The sequence below is a fragment of the Typopeltis vanoorti genome, chromosome 15 (genome assembly GCF_054136105.1).
Source record: "Typopeltis vanoorti isolate ZY-2024b chromosome 15, IOZ_Tvanoo_1.0, whole genome shotgun sequence".
NCBI classification, from domain to species: domain Eukaryota; kingdom Metazoa; phylum Arthropoda; class Arachnida; order Uropygi; family Thelyphonidae; genus Typopeltis; species Typopeltis vanoorti.
The window spans coordinates 1006224-1022338 of record NC_143563.1 but is presented as its reverse complement, the minus strand read 5'-3'; the positions used below and the strand labels follow the sequence as shown (position 1 = coordinate 1022338).

The 16115-nt window shown below is 37.9% G+C and overlaps 1 protein-coding gene across 2 annotated transcripts in view; it reads left to right on the top strand.

The window, feature by feature from the left end:
- Positions 1-16115, top strand: part of Pgd (phosphogluconate dehydrogenase) — a 246262-nt gene that overhangs the window by 166282 nt on the left and 63865 nt on the right. For both annotated transcript variants that reach the window (XM_090405817.1, XM_090405816.1), the window contains exon 9: positions 9669-9799. In XM_090405817.1, the coding sequence (XP_090261943.1) occupies positions 9669-9799 (131 nt within the window). The remainder of the gene's footprint in view (positions 1-9668; positions 9800-16115) is intronic.

The following is a 16115-nucleotide window of genomic DNA, read 5'->3' as shown; positions in this document are numbered from 1 at the left end:
TACAGATTTTGCAACATCTGATGGGTCGATATTAAAAAAAAAAAAAAAAAAAAAAAAAAGGTAACCTGAAAAGAGACTTCTGCTATCTCCTTGAGCCAAATGCTGAGAACTTTCCTTTGCATCAGTCCAATAAAATGTTATATGCTATTACCATAATCCCTCTTTTCTGCCTACTATCAACCAAGTTCTGCAAGAAACTAAAGTGACCAGAGACCTTACATAGTAATCTAGATCCCCTCTGTGTGAAGGCCATATAAAGAGAAATAACCTGTGCTTGTTAGGATGTTCATAAATAACCAAGTAATCCTATGAACTACTCGGACCACTTATGCAATATTCCAGAACTGCAACTCCCTGTTCATCAACACCCCCAAATCCCCATCTTCATTGATTTCCGAGAGAACAATATTATCAGTATATTACATAGCTTGTAATCTTTTCATCCTAAAATGTATAACTATATACAATTTTTTTCTTATCTTTTGCCTACACTCAACCTATTTAAACCATGCTGAAAGCTATCTACATCACCTTAGTTAACTGGTTACGTTATCCAATTTTGCATCATCAGCAAACAAACAAATATTTCCCTTCAGATCATTTCCTATATCATTAATGTAAATTAAGCAGCAGTGGTCCAAGTGCAGAGCCCTGCACTATACTGTCAGCTACCTTGCCTTTTGCTGGATTCTACTTCTCCGTATGCACTACTCTTTAGCATCTGTTCTTCACTCTCATATTGATATCACCAGCTGCATATCAGTTGCCATTTGCTGTAGTTTATGTAACAAAGTTCATTGTAGTATTCTACTTAGTATACTGTCTGTATCCTATCTGTGCCTTTGCAAAATCCAGCACTATGATCATGCAGCCAGTCTCTTTATCCAACTCAACTGTCAAGTAAATTGTCTTGTCTTATAACTTCCATCCTAAGCATGCCTTGGCAACCTACATCCAGCCCGAACTCAAGCAAATAACCCAATATGCCTGAAATAGAATATTCCATGGGTATTAAAATACCACCATTGCAATCCTGGACTGGCCACCACCTCACCCTCCTATCTATGTTGGTGACTTCAACTCTCATCACACCATGTGGACTATTCCTCTAACAACCAAGATGGTGATAATCTGGTTGACTGAATGGATACATATAACCTATATTTGATTTATGATGCCAAGCAAGAAGGCACTTTTCCCTCAGCCAGATGGAACAGAACCTACACCCCAAATCTGTGCATAGTCTCTAAAGACTCTGAAGACTGCTCTCTGCCAACAACCAGAATCATCCTCAACAGATTCCTTAACAGGCACACCAATCCCAATCATCACTAGCACAGTAATTGCTAGATGGAACCTTCACAGATCCAACTGGAATATATTTGAGAGAAACAAATTGAACAAATCATTACAGCAGTATCACCCACCCCTTATAGCTCCCCCAGATTTTTTAAACTAATCAAAACTGCAGCCAAAGCCTTTATTCCCTGAGACTACAGAAAACAGTACATCCCATGCTGTAGCAAGGAAACTGAGGAACGTTTAGCCAAATATGAAAAAACTGAAGACCCAACTGCTGCTAAGGAGCTCATAGCAACACTTGACAAAAATAGAAAGGATAGATGGATCTCAACCATCCATGAACTTGACTTCATCAAACTATCTGGAAATCTCATCACTTCTGAAAACATTAGGTGGGCACAACCAATAACATACAAACCACCAGAGATAACTCCATACCAAATGGCTAATCATCTACTTAAAAATTTCCGAGATACATCCCAGCTCTACCAGGAAAATAACTGTACAATCTACCATCAGAAAAAACATGAAGATGGGCCCCGAGCTTCCTGAAATTGTATGCCCAATATCTCTGGGAGAGAAGTACAGGAAGCCATAAAACTCACCAAGAATGACAAGGATGCAAGAGTAGATGGTCTCCTCCCCGAGTTTCTCAAACATCTCGGCTAACGAGGTTAAACATGGCTGCCCTTTTCTCAAAAATTATAACAACTGGAAAACTACCAAAACTATGGCAGGAAGCCAAAATAATTGCTGTGCCCAAACCAAGGAAAGATCCAAATAATGTCAAGAATCTATGACCTATCTCCGCGCTTTGCTGCAGCTTTAAGCTCTTTGAAAGAATTCTCCTTAAAAGAATTTCACCACTCATCGAAAGAGCATTCCTGATTGAATATGCTGACTTCAGGCCGGGAAGAAGATATGACCAGGTCCTGTCCCTGACAACACAGATTGAAGCAGGCTTCCAGAAGAAACTTGTATCCGGAGTCACTTTCATTGACCTAACATCAGCTTATGGCACACTTTGGATCAGGGGCTTCCTCCTAAAACTAGGCAATATAAGGTGCAAAAAAATTTTTTTTTCTAGCTTTTCAAATCTGTTCTCTCCAACAGAAAGATCTGAGTTCATATTGGTGGCAAAAAAAGAGCAGGTAAAAGTTTCTCAGATTCCTCCACAGCAGTCTCCCACCGGGCTCAGTGTTAGCCCCTTTTCTCTTCAACATCTACATGTCTGACATATCACATATCAGCTCAAGCAAATACATGTATGCCAATAATCTAGCAATTCTACACCAGTCTACCCCCTTTTCCAACTTGGAAATAATCTTGAACACAGACCTAAACGTGGTACCTGAAGCCAAATACAACAAAAACTGTGTCCACAGCATTCCACTTAAATAATGCAGAAGCAGATCAACACCTCAGCCTCTCTTTCTGCAGCAAGATGGTAGAACATGAGCCTCACCAAAAATACCTTGGAGTGAGCCTGGATAGAAACCTAATCTATAAAACGCACATCACCGATCTGTTCAACAAAATTAAAACGAGAAATAATATTTTAAGGCTTGCTGGAACAATCTGGGGTTGTGGGACAGAAGTCCTAAGGTTGTCTGCACTAACTCTCGCATTCTCTGCAGTGCACTAACTCTCGCATTCTCTGCAGTAGAATATTGTGTCCCATTTGGGAAAGAAGTGTGCACACTAACATCATAGATATCCAGCTAAACTCTACCATGTCCACAATTTGTGGGACACTGAGAAGCACCCCTCTCCCCTGGCTGCCTGTCTTATCCAACATTGCTCCACCAAATATATGGAGAAGACAAGCCTTGATTAAATAATTTAATAAAATAATGAGCAACCTGCTTCTTTCCTTCACCGGACTCTCAAAAATCCACCTAGTCTTCATCTAAAATCAGGAAACTCTTTCTGGTCTATGGATGAACTCTCCTCAGCTGCCTTACCATCAACATCTAACATGTGGAGAGAGAGAACATTGGTCTAACAATCTCAGTGGTTGATGATCCCTATGTTCTGCAGCCTAGTTTTGCTCTTCCTAGGAAGATTTGGTCATCTGTCAACAGGATACTAGTGGAGTAAGAGAGTATGTACAGACAACACAGAATAGGAGTCAGTTCTAGTGCACAAACCTTTAGGACAATTGGAGAAATGCCATCAGGGACAGGATACTTTTTTTTTCTGTCTAATTTCTAATTTGGATAATATTTTCTGTTTCCATGCCAGGATCAGAACTAACCAGGACAGATGTGGCTACCTACTACACAAATGGAAATGGTCACCCTTATTGTGTCTGTTTCTAGCCCAGACAATCACTCATATTGTGAACGACTGCCCATGGTGACATCCATGAGGTGACAGATGAGGCCTTGGATTGGCTTTCTGGATTAGACATTGACCTATAGGTATATTATATTCTTTTTGCCATAAGAATAAATAAATAAATCCACACAATTATTTCTTTATTTTCAATTTGTGTTATCTTTATCATCTTGGATTCCTTTTACAGTACTTTTCTAAAACTTTCAATAGCCCCAGAGTAATTTGCCATCTTTCGGATATTTATCTTCTAGAAATGTTCTGGCCAAAATTTTTCCTTGACTTTTATCTCAGTGCTCCTAGAGCATATGTTTACTCACTTGTTAAGAACTTTAATATCCTTTCTTCTTTTCCATCACTGTCTGTTTAATTTCCATTCCACCAGGGAATTCTGATTTTTCTCTCCTTGCAACTTCACTGCTGCTTCTCTGGCTAAATCAATGAATGTTTATTTCAAATTTTGCTATGGCATCTCACAAGATTTGATTCTAATTGCTAATTTTTTTTTTTTTTAAATACTATTTGACTACAGGTCATCATTGAAAGCTGCTCAACTCTGATTCTATTTAAAAGTTTTATTAATTTTTGTTGTCAGGATGTATTCATTTTTATCCTGCTCAAAACTAATAGGTACCACTTTCTATTTCATATTCTCTGTATATTGTTGTCCTGAACTATTGTGAAAGAATCACTATCCACAATAGTAATCAATATGTGTCTTCTCTCCATGCAAATTTATGCACAGCTTTATGTTGGAACATGGTATTAATAATGAATATTTCATATGAAAAGAAATCCAGCATGTATTTACAACTGGGGGTATATGTAAATCAATCATTCCTGCTGATTTCATGTTGCAGAACCTATAGCACGTCAGTGCTGTGCACAGATGGCAAAGAAGAAATGTTACATTTTTTAGGACTGTTCGAAAGCACAGAGGTAAGAAAGGAATGTGAGAGGAGGACAGGAAGTTGATTTGGAGCTGGAGAATGGATGGATGTTGACTAACAGCAATGGTACATATCTGAGATAATACATCACTTGAGATTACAACTGGGGATATATGTAAATCAATCATTCCTGCTGATTTCACGTTTCAGAAGCTATAGCACGTCAGTGCTGTGCACAGATGGCAAAGAAGAAATGTTACATTTTTTAACAACTAACATTTTTTATATAAATTAAGGGGATATTAAATCACACATTGTTTTAAAACTGAATAAGAAACTCAAAGATTGGAATCAGAGAGTTTCTTGCCGAATATAGTAAACTATAAAGTATCGGCGACCACTAGCGTGAGCTAATGCAAGTGACCCTAGTACGTAGTACAATACCGGACAACTCGTAGCAAAGGTGGTGAAGTTCTGATCGCTATTCTTAGGTATTTCCCATAATGTAAAAACACATTTCCTAGGAAATGTATGCTGTTATTACATTATGGTGGAAGGTCACTACCCAGACCGGTTTCAGCCTTTTTTGAGGCTTCATCGGTGAGTAGCTAGACCTAATAATACCAAAGTGTATAGCGAAAAGAACTTATATACTCTGCTATACGAGTTTCCAAACAGGTGCAACCATTAAGTTACTTAAATATCGCCGAAATGAAGCTTATTAGCTCTTTATATTTATGATTTTCTTTATCATTTTCCTTCTGGTTCCTTCTTCCTATATCTCATAAATCCTCTCTCTGTTTCCCACCCAAACTTGTTTTTCTCCGCTCCTTCAGTTCACCACAAAATTTCCATGTGATCGTTATACAGTTCCCAACGCTAAGGCATGCGCTATCTCAAAATAGCATAGTTTTCTGATAGCAGCCAATCAAATCACATTAGCAGAGTCCCTTAGAAATACTTTCACTTTCAGAAACAACAAATAAAATGCATATATTACAGTTTGCTTAGGATACATTTACAAGTTAATATAAAGAATTTATATAAGATAAATAGCTAAAAAAAATTACAATTATTATTTCAATGAACAAAAAACAGTAAGTGTTTAAATTACAATTTACTTAGGAGCAAACTTAGCTCAGGAAATGCAATTCATGTTAAATCATGAATGAAGTATTAATAATCATAAAATTCTTCATTCACAATTTAACAATAATTAATAAACAAAATGCCTTCAGCATCCAAAAACACTAATGCCATGACCTTTCCTGCTGATGTAACCGACTTTGTCTTCTTTGGCGCTGAAAAACTGGTTTCTGTCCACTGTTTTGACTGCTGTTTGGATAGTGGTGTCTAATGGTGAATCCAAGTCTTATCCATAGTAATAAATTGACACACAATCAGTTTTATTCTTGTTAAAACGCTCCAAGCACTGTTCAGAGATTTTCATGCAAGTGTGTTTTTGATCTGCTGTGAGCAAGCTTGGCACCCATCTTTCGCAAAGCTTTTTTATTTTCAATTCTTCATGCAAAATTGCATTGTTTTGAAAGCCTATAGTCTCGGCAATTTCACACACTTTGACTCGCTGGTCATCCGATACCATATGTCATGCAGAACCAGGGAAACTAGAACTACCAAGGAGGGGGGTGGGGTAAGTGGATATGCAGACATCAGTGAGACAGTTGAGTGTAAGAATGTATATAATGTACCCGAGCCAGCAATAAGGACAAAAAATGGGAATGGGATATTTAGAATAACGCATCAAGATAGGGGTGGGACAAAGGGAACACTGCAATTCATGTATACTAATGCCAGGAGTATTAGGAACAAGAAGGAAGAATTTTTGGCCTTGATTGGCTCTTCCTGGCCACAGGTTATTGGCATTAGTGAAACAAGGCTGACGGAAGATGATATAGTTAGTGGGATAGAATGTGTAGGTTATAGTGTGTTTAGGAGGGACAGAGAGAATAAAATAGGGGGAGAGGAGTGTTACTGATGATAGCTGATGAACTGCAGACAAGGAGAATTGAAGTTGTATCGCAGGATAGTGAAAAGAGCTCATTCGAGGCTATTTGGTGTGAGATTGAGACTGGCAGAACAAAATATACAGTTGGGTGCTACTATAGACCAGGTGATGGAATAGATGGTGAAGATAGTATGCATAAACAAATTAATGAAATGAGTTGAAGGAGGGTAATTATTATGGGGGATTTCAACTATGATAGCATTGATTGGAAGGAGGAGAGGACACGTGAGGAAGGAAATGGATTTTATTCAATTATTAAGGGATAACTATCTGAGACAGCATGTAATAGAAAATACTAGGGGTTTGAGAGTGCTTGACCTGGTAATAACATCTGAGAATTTCACTGTAATGAATATGACCATGTTGCCACCTATTGGTGAGAGTGATCATAAGATCTTGACCTGGGAGGTGGCTAAAGGTGTGGAATTTTCAATTAAGACAGGGTATATGTAGAATTACCGTGCTGACAAGTATGACAAGCTTAGGAGATTGCTTGGATCAGTGCCATGGCATGTAAAACTGCAAGGGCTGGATGTCGATAGAGCATGGGAAGCAGGCAAGGAGCATTTACAGGAGGTTATGGCTGATTGTATACCTAGCGTTCGAATAGTAAAACAAGTAGGGGTTAAATGGATGAATAAGCTTGAGCTGCAAAAAAAAAGAAACAACTGTGGAGGGAATTTAAAGAAAGAGGTGACCTGTAGGCGCACGAACTGTATAAAGTGCAGGCCAGAAGGATAACCAGTGTCGTTAAAAAAAAAAAAAAAAAAAAAAAAAAAGCAGATTATGAAAGGAAACTAGCAAGATAAATTTGGGATTCTCTATGCAAGCCAAAGAGAATCCCAAACTTTCAATATGCTACAAGCAGAAAAAAAAAAAAAAAAACTGTACATGGCAAAATGATTTTAAGGAATGATGATGGTAAGGAGGTCACTGAATCAGTCGATATAATGGAATTACTGAGCGAGCACGTTGCAAGAGTATATCATCCAGGTGGTGACATTGAAAAAATGAAGGAACCATTAGTTTATACGGGAATTGTGATGAATGAAGTGGAGGTGAATAGTCTATTACAGAACCTTAATGTGAATACATCTGTGGGATTGGATGGTATCCCGGCACGGGTCTTATGTGAAGCGGCTAAAGAATTATCAATGCCCTTGACCATGTTGTTTAATCTGAGTCTCGGGTCTGGTTTAGTCCCGAAGGTGTGGAAAGAGGGGAAAATAGTTTCACTGCATAAAGGAGGATCCAAGACTACTGTTGCAAATTTCCGACCGATCAGCATATCAGGAGTTGTTGTCATGGTCTTGGAGAATGTAGTCAAGGGAAAAATACAGGAATCGATTAATGAAAATGAGATACTGTACGGAGGAACTTTGTGAAGGGTAGATCATGCCTCAGTAACTTGCTCAAGTTTTATAACACAGTGATGGCTGAACTGGATAAGGGTAATGGGTTTACAGTGATACTGCTGGACCTGGCTAAGGCATTTGACAGGATACCACATGGAATTCTAATTCGTAAGCTACAACATATGGGAATGGATACGGGGTTGGTGAGATGGATAGGTGGGTGGTTGGAGAGATATCAGAGAGTAGTTTATTCAGGAGTAGAGTTCAAAAGACAGCCTGTGACTAGTGGTGTGCCTCAGGGTTCTGTTCTTGGACCATTGCTGTTTAATTTGTTCATTAACGATATAGGGATGGATCTAAGAGGAATGGTTCATTTGTCTGCTGATGATGCAAAGTTGGGTAGTGCAATAATGAATGCAGATGTCAAAATCTTGCCGAACGACTTGCATAGATTGGAGTTCTGGGCTAAGGAGAATGGAGAATGGATGTCAATTTAATTTAACAAAATGTAAGGTTATGCATTTTGGGGTGAAAAGATTAGCAGCAGTATACCCCATTGGTGGAACTGTACTCCAGGAGATTGATGAGGCCAGGGGCTTGGGAGTATTGGTGGATAGGGAGATGAAGTTTAGGGAGCACATTGCAAAAGTAGCTAAATCAGCTCATCAACTCACTTGGTTGTTGAAAAATACCTTGACGAGCAGAGACAAGCAAATTATTGTACCTCTGTACTGAGCCTTGATAAGACATCATCTCGACTATGCCCAGATTTAGTCACCTAGGTTTCTTTTTGATGGGAGGAGGTGGAGAGGATCCAGAGGTGAGTGTCCAAGATGATAGCAGGTCTATGGAATGAACCTTATGAGAACAGGTTGAAGATTTGTGGGTTACAGAAATTAGTTGATAGGCAGAAAAGGGGAGATATGATTGAGGCATTCAAATTGCTAAAGGGTTTCTATAGGATTAATTCAGAAGATATTTTTGAGATCAGGACTGGTGGTAGGAGAACTAGGGGATACCTATGGAAGCTGGACAAGAGTGTGGTTAGCAAGGGTGTTAGAGCTGGGTTCTTTACTTTTAGAGTGGTAAATGAGTGGAATAAGCTGCCAGAATCTGTTGTGGATGCTATGGTGGTGAGTGAGTTCAAGGCAAGGTATGATAGATACTGTGAGAATGTCGTATAGTTGTGTGGACATGATGTTTAGGGCCTCCTTCAATGAGTGTAAGTACTCCCTGGAGTCGACCGTAATAATAATATCGTACACTTGATCAATAATATCTGGTGGTGTTACACTTTTTGGATGTCCTTCAGATGGATCATCTCCAAGGCTGGTACATTTAAACTCGGTAGCCCATTTCTTAATTGTCGAAAAAGGAGAAGAGTGCCCATAAAATTTTATGAACTGCGAATGAATTTCTTTTGGCATTAAACCTTGTTTTACAAAGAATTCTATAACCGCACGATACTCAATTTTATCCATTTCAAGGGATACAACTTCAGACAGCTGTATAAAACAAACTACTTGATGGAATGACTTGCAATTTCACATGGATGCTTATGACAGATGTACTAACTTATTAAAAAAGATATCATGCCAATAGTGTTGCCATCTATGGTTGAGGCCGAGAACTTTTCAGACCGCCCACCAATGTACTTCCCATGATGAATCTTACTGCATGGATGTCTGATGTTAATAATAATATTTACATCACTGAAAACCTAAGATTATTTTCAGTGGTTTCATTTCTTATTATTAGGTGAAGCAGTATTTGGCCGTTGCCTTTCCTCATTGAAAGATGACAGAATTCAAGCAAGTCAAGTCCTCCCTGGACCTTCTAGTTCTAAATATCAAGGAAACAAGGAGGAATTAATTACTCATATAAGAAAGGTATGCTATTTTTATCTTTTATTTGTTTGTGTGTATGTATATGGACACAGGTGAAGTTGCTTTACGAAACTTGAACAAGTAAAGCAATTTAGATATCACGGCAGTCTCATTACTCACAACCTCAACAACACAGAAACAGTAAAATACAGACTTAACAAAGGATGGTCTAATATGGAAAAAGAGCAGCATTTCGAAAACCCTCAAACTCTATAAAATCATTGTTATACCTACAGCAACATATTTAGCTGAGACATGGAGACTCAGACAAAAAGAAATGCAAAAAATCAGAGCATTCAAAATGAAATGCTTAAGAATCCCTGGTCAAAATTTCAAACAAATGAGCAAGTCAAACATGAATTAAACTATAGAGAAGATATCATATCTGTAATTCTTAAACAGCAAGTAAGATCGTTTGGACACCTCCAGAAAATATCCTTTCAGAGATTACCAAATATAGTAATGAATGGAATCATTAAAGGAAGACGATGAAGAGGTTGACCAAAAAGAACTTGGCTAGAGTCTTTGAAGGACAGGTCACAATTATTGAACTTCAGTGAGATGACAGAAATGGCCACAGATAGAGCCAGATGTGAAAGATTTGTTCATAAGGGACTCAACCTGTTATCTGACGGATGAGAAAGAAGTAGAAGAAAAAGTAACTACTAAATGTGAGAGTTTTTCTTTATTTCTATTTCTTCCTGTTTTCTATTCAAGTGATGGAATAAACCTGTCAGTTCTTGCTATGGCAAACACCACAAGAATACTATTCTTGAGAGACACTTGTGATGTGAAATTAAGAATTATCAACACGTTACTACAAGATATTTTCATATTTGCCAAATATTTCAGTCTGAAATTAACAGACCATCATCAGTCGCTTGATAGGAGCAGTTTTTACAAGGTGGAATACGAACAATTGATCATTCAAAAGTAGAACGAGCCGCGTGATGTTACATTGCTAAGCTAAAGAGAGGTAAATTTCATCAGAGTGATGAATAAATTATAGATATCAATTCACGATTTCAATACAACAATCTTAATTTATAAATTCAATTAAAGATAACATTAGGCTAATGTAAGAACTAGGCCTCAATTGAAAAAAAAAAAAACTGTGTTATCTGGATTAAACTTTCCCATATTTTTGACAAGGATAGGCAATTATTTTGATTCAAGTTGGGGCATTGAAGTAAGGCCTCAGCACTCCCTTTGATAGCCATTTGAATTTATAGTGACATCTGTGTAGAAGCCGCGTCCTGGACCAGAGAAGGTTGTGGCTTGTCTCTATCCCGTGTTGTGCCAATCCAGACTTATTGGATTTGTTGTGAAGAATGTACGATTGATGTTCTTGTATTCTTTTCTCTATGGAGCGTCCAGTTTGTCCAAAGTACGACAGATATGTCACCAGGCAGCGACATAGTTGGACGTTTATCTTTAGAAGAGAAGAAATAGGTGAATATTTTATTAATACGGATATAAGTGGCTGTTAAATCATATTTCTTCAGAATTCTTGAAATTGGTTCTGAAATTCCCAAAATATATGGAATTGGAACCCCACGTATCGATTCTTTGAATTTAATCTGGATTGGATTGTAGGAATCGAATACATGTTGTGTAGTGTTTTCAGAGAAGCCATTTAATTTCATGTAATGTTTGATAGTGGAAAGTTCTTTCTGTAATTCATAGAGAGTTGAGCAATTAGTTCTACTCGTCAAATTAAACATTTTGTGATTCCTGGTTTTTGATAAGGATGATGAGGAGATTGTTTGAGATAACGTCCAGTAAAAGTGGGTTTTCTGTCAACTGTTGTTATCAGAATACCTGAAGGTGAGTGGATGAGAGGGATGTCTAAAAAGGATAACTTGTCTTTTTCAATCTCCATGGTAAACTTGATACGAGGGTGTAAAGAGATTTTGGCTAAAAAGGAAGGTAATTAATCTCTGTTGTGAGGCCACACTGAAAAAATGTGGCCTCACAACAGAGATGAGGGTATTTAGATGAAAAAAAAAGATGTCTTCTAGATGCTCCAAATAAATGTTGGCTAAAGCAGTTCCTTCAACTTGGTTGCAGAATTTGTTTTGATACAAGAAATATCCAGAGTGCATCACAAATTAGAATAATTTTACGATATTTTGTGGGAAGATGTCTGCAAGTAAATGTAAAGTCTCTTTGAGAGGTACATCTGTGAATAGAGATTTTACATGGAAGCTCACCATAAGATCAGTAGGTTGTAAGGAGATATTCTATAATTCTTAACCACAGGAATAGCATCTCCTGTGTTATAACAATTTTCAACTCTGAACCAAAGCTGCATAGGCACAATGCTATTCTGAAGAAATCGCCATAGGAAACTATTCACTGTAACAAACTGTTCCTGTAAACTCTGTGAGTTTGCTATTATGAATGATGACATAACTGTATAAACAATTGATACCAATGATCAGAATAGAAATATGAATTTAATGATCAAGTTATAAAAAGTTATACTGTGTATGTGATCTGCTTTAAATGAAAATCAGAAGTGTAAATTACGTATTAACAGGAAGTATTATTAATACTTCTGTTAATGATATAACTGGTAATTAGTTTACGGAATTAACAACACATATAAAGTATATTAATTAAAGGTAACTTTAATGAATAACTTCTATATTTCGGCAATGTCACATTGCCATCTTCAGGAACATAAAGATATGGTATGTGCACACAGGCACTAACACAAAGCAAATGAGGAAGAAAGCAAGAAACTAATATTGTTCCTAAAGGCCTAATGGTGCCCTCTTGCGGGCTAATTTGGTAGTCTTAGCAGTTGGGCTGAAGTTCTCATAATGTAAGTCTCCCAAATTTGGGGTAGTTTCATGCACCCAAATTTGTTGAGGTTAGGAACGTTTTTTAGGCTGCTGAAGATTCTTTGAATAATCTTTCGTATTTAAACTTGCTGTGATGAATTATTTTTGTTTTCTTCCAACGAATTTTATGGTGGGTATCTAAGGCATGGTCTGCCAGCCCAGAGCGGCTGTACTGGTGAAACCGGATGTAGTCTTGGTGTTCTGAAATCCTGATATTTGTTGTTCTGCCTGTTTGGCCAAAGTAGGACAATTTGCAGCTGCAAGGGACCTGGTATACACCAGGTAGGTCTAGGGGAAGTGGTTGGTCTTTGGTAGAGCGGATAAGGGATGCCAACTTTTTATATGGTCTGTAACAGGAAGTAAGGTCATATTTTTTGAGGATATTGGTTATTTTCTCAGAGGTGCCCTGGATGTAGGGGATGGTGATAGACTTGGTGTAATCTTTATTGTGGAGGGGGGTTGTGGTTTACTGGTTTTAGTATTTTTTGGATTTTTTTGGGGTTATATATATAAAAATCCAAAAAATACTAAAACCAGTAAACCACAACCACCCTCCCCCCTCCACAATAAAGATTACACCAAGTCTATCACCATCCCCTACATCCAGGGCACCTCTGAGAAAATAACCAATATCCTCAAAAAATATGACCTTACTTCCTGTTACAGCCCATATAAAAAGTTGGCATCCCTTATCCGCTCTACCAAAGACCAACCACTTCCCCTAGACCTACCTGGTGTATACCAGGTCCCTTGCAGCTGCAAATTGTCCTGCTTTGGCCAAACAGGCAGAACAACAAATATCAGGATTTCAGAACACCAAGACTACATCCGGTTTCACCAGTACAGCCGCTCTTGGGCTGGCAGACCATGCCTTAGATACCCACCATAAAATTCGTTGGAAGAAAGCAAAAATAATTCATTGCAGCAAGTTTAAATACGAAAGATTATTCAAAAAATCTTCAGCAGCTCTAAAAAAACGTTCCTAACCTCAACAAATTTGGGAGACTTACATTATGAGAACTTCAGCCCAACTGCCAAGACTACCAAATTAGCCCGCAAGAGGGCGCCATTAGGACTTTAGGAACAATATTAGTTTCTTGCTTTCTTCCTCATTTGCTTTGTGTTAGTGCCTGCGTGCACATACCATATCTTTATGTTCCTGAAGATGGCAATGTGACATTGCCGAAATATAGAAGTTATTCATTAAAGTTACTTTTAATTAATATACTTTATATGCATTGTTAATTCTGTAAACTAATTATCAGTTATGTCTGACCAACGTATAAGCCTTGCTACTAGAATTCTGTTAATGATATAATATGGCAGAGAATATTAGTTTGGTACATTTTTCATAATCATCTTTATATCATTTAGAAAAACACCTTTTAATTAGTAGTTGGCTTTCCCTGTTGTGTAATTCCACAAGGTTGTTTTTTCTAAATCGCTTAGGGAATTGTACAACGTAGATCCGAAGATCCGAATTTTGAAAATGGCAACATGACATTGCCGAAATATCAGAAATATTAAAGTATAATTTAATTTATATTCGGATCTACGTTGTATAATTCCCTAAGTGATTTAGAAATGCATAACCAACGTATAAGCCTATCTACGAGAAATTACAAGGTTGTATATACCTTCCTTATTGAATCTTCATGATCTGAAAAAGTTCCAATGTTTTTGTCTCTTAAAAAGCAGAATTTTGAAGTATTATCTGACCCATAGACTACCATGGTACTGAATGTGTGCTATAAATTTCCTATTTTTCATGGCCACTGCAAAAAATAAATAAATAAAATTAAAAATTTCCTGGTTTTAAGTGATTTTTTTATTTCTAAATATAGAAAGGTCAATAAATGACATTTAACAACTAAAAGTTCTTTTTGAACAACTTCACCATTTGTTTTAAGCAAAATTAAGCTTATTTTCATAGAAAATGTGCTGATTTAACAAAGAGTATATTGTGAACATATCGATTAGTTGGCTAGTAATAACTATTTCAATTTTTTTAAATTTTATTTGTTCATTGAGATGACTGTCTCAATTGGGAGGATGAATGGCAAAGAAGAGTGACTGACTTGCAGAGAGAGGTAGATGAGCTGAAAGAGTATGTGGAATGTCTAGGGAATGAGATGAGAAGTGTGAAAGATGAGATTTGGCGAATGAAAGAGACGAACGCAAGGTGAATCAGAGTAGGAGTGGGAGATGGTTATGGGAATGATAGAGGAGGAGAGAATAGGAACAGTAGAAGAGAGGAAATGAGAGAGTTATGGGAATGGTAGAAGAGGAAAGAATAGGAACAGTAGAAGAGAGGGAATGATAGGAGAGGAGAGAATAGGAACAGTAGAAGAAAGGGAATGATAGGAGAGAATAGGAACAGTAGAAAAGAGGGAATGAGAGAGAGAGTTATGTGAATGATAGAAGAGGAGAGAGGGAATAAGAAGAATGCGAGGAAGCACTGGAACCAGGGATAGAGTGATGTCAGGAAGGCAGGTAAGTAGGGGAACACAGAGAGAAAGTGTTAGAGGGGAGAGAGTGAGAGATGCATGTGAGCAATCGAGGAACAGGGTGGTAAAAGGTGTAATGTATGCGGATTCAATGATCCATGGTGATCAAGATAGGATGCTTGAGGAGTGTTTGCCTGGAGGAACAATAGAAAGTGTGGCCATGGCAATTAAGAGGGGGTGAAAGGGTGGATGTGATGGTAGGAACAAATGACTTGAGAGGTAGCAAGAGATATGAGGTTCTTGCTTGAGGTTGTACGAAAGAAGACGCAGAGAGGAAAGATAGTGTGCGTGTTGCCTAGTTATGATAGTGACGAGCTGAGAAGAAGAGCAGTAATATTGAATAACATAATAGCTAGACTGTGTCAGAAGAGAGGATTGGAATATGTGGATGCTTGGAGTGCATTTGAGGATAGAAAGGAATTGTATGCGAGAGACCAGTGGAGTCTAGAGGGGATAATGCTGGATATAGAAACAGTGGCATTTTTATTTTTTATACTAATGCTGGGAGTATCAGGAATAAAGGAGAGGAATTGGTGGCACTGATAACATCAGCATGGCCAAAGATTATTGGGATCACTGAGACGTGGTTGACAGAAGTGGATATAATAACAGGAATAGAAGTAGCAGGGTATAGCATTTTTCGGCAGGATAGGAAGGGAAAGCGTGGTGGTGGAGTACTGCTTATGATAAGTGATGCCTTATGTCCTCTAAAAGTCGAGGCTTTGGAAGGCAGTGACACTAATGATTTTGAAAGCATATGGTGTGAGGTAGGGGTGGGCAAGACAGGATATTTATTGGGCTGTTGCTACAAACAAAGGAGCACAGAGGGTGGGGACCAGGAGATGTTTAGACAGTTGATCTTGGCAAATGCAAGAAGAATGATTGTTATGGGAGATTTTAAGTACAGCAGTATAAATGGGGAGAGGAAGATGCATGTAGCAATAAGGGAATGGAATTTCTAGA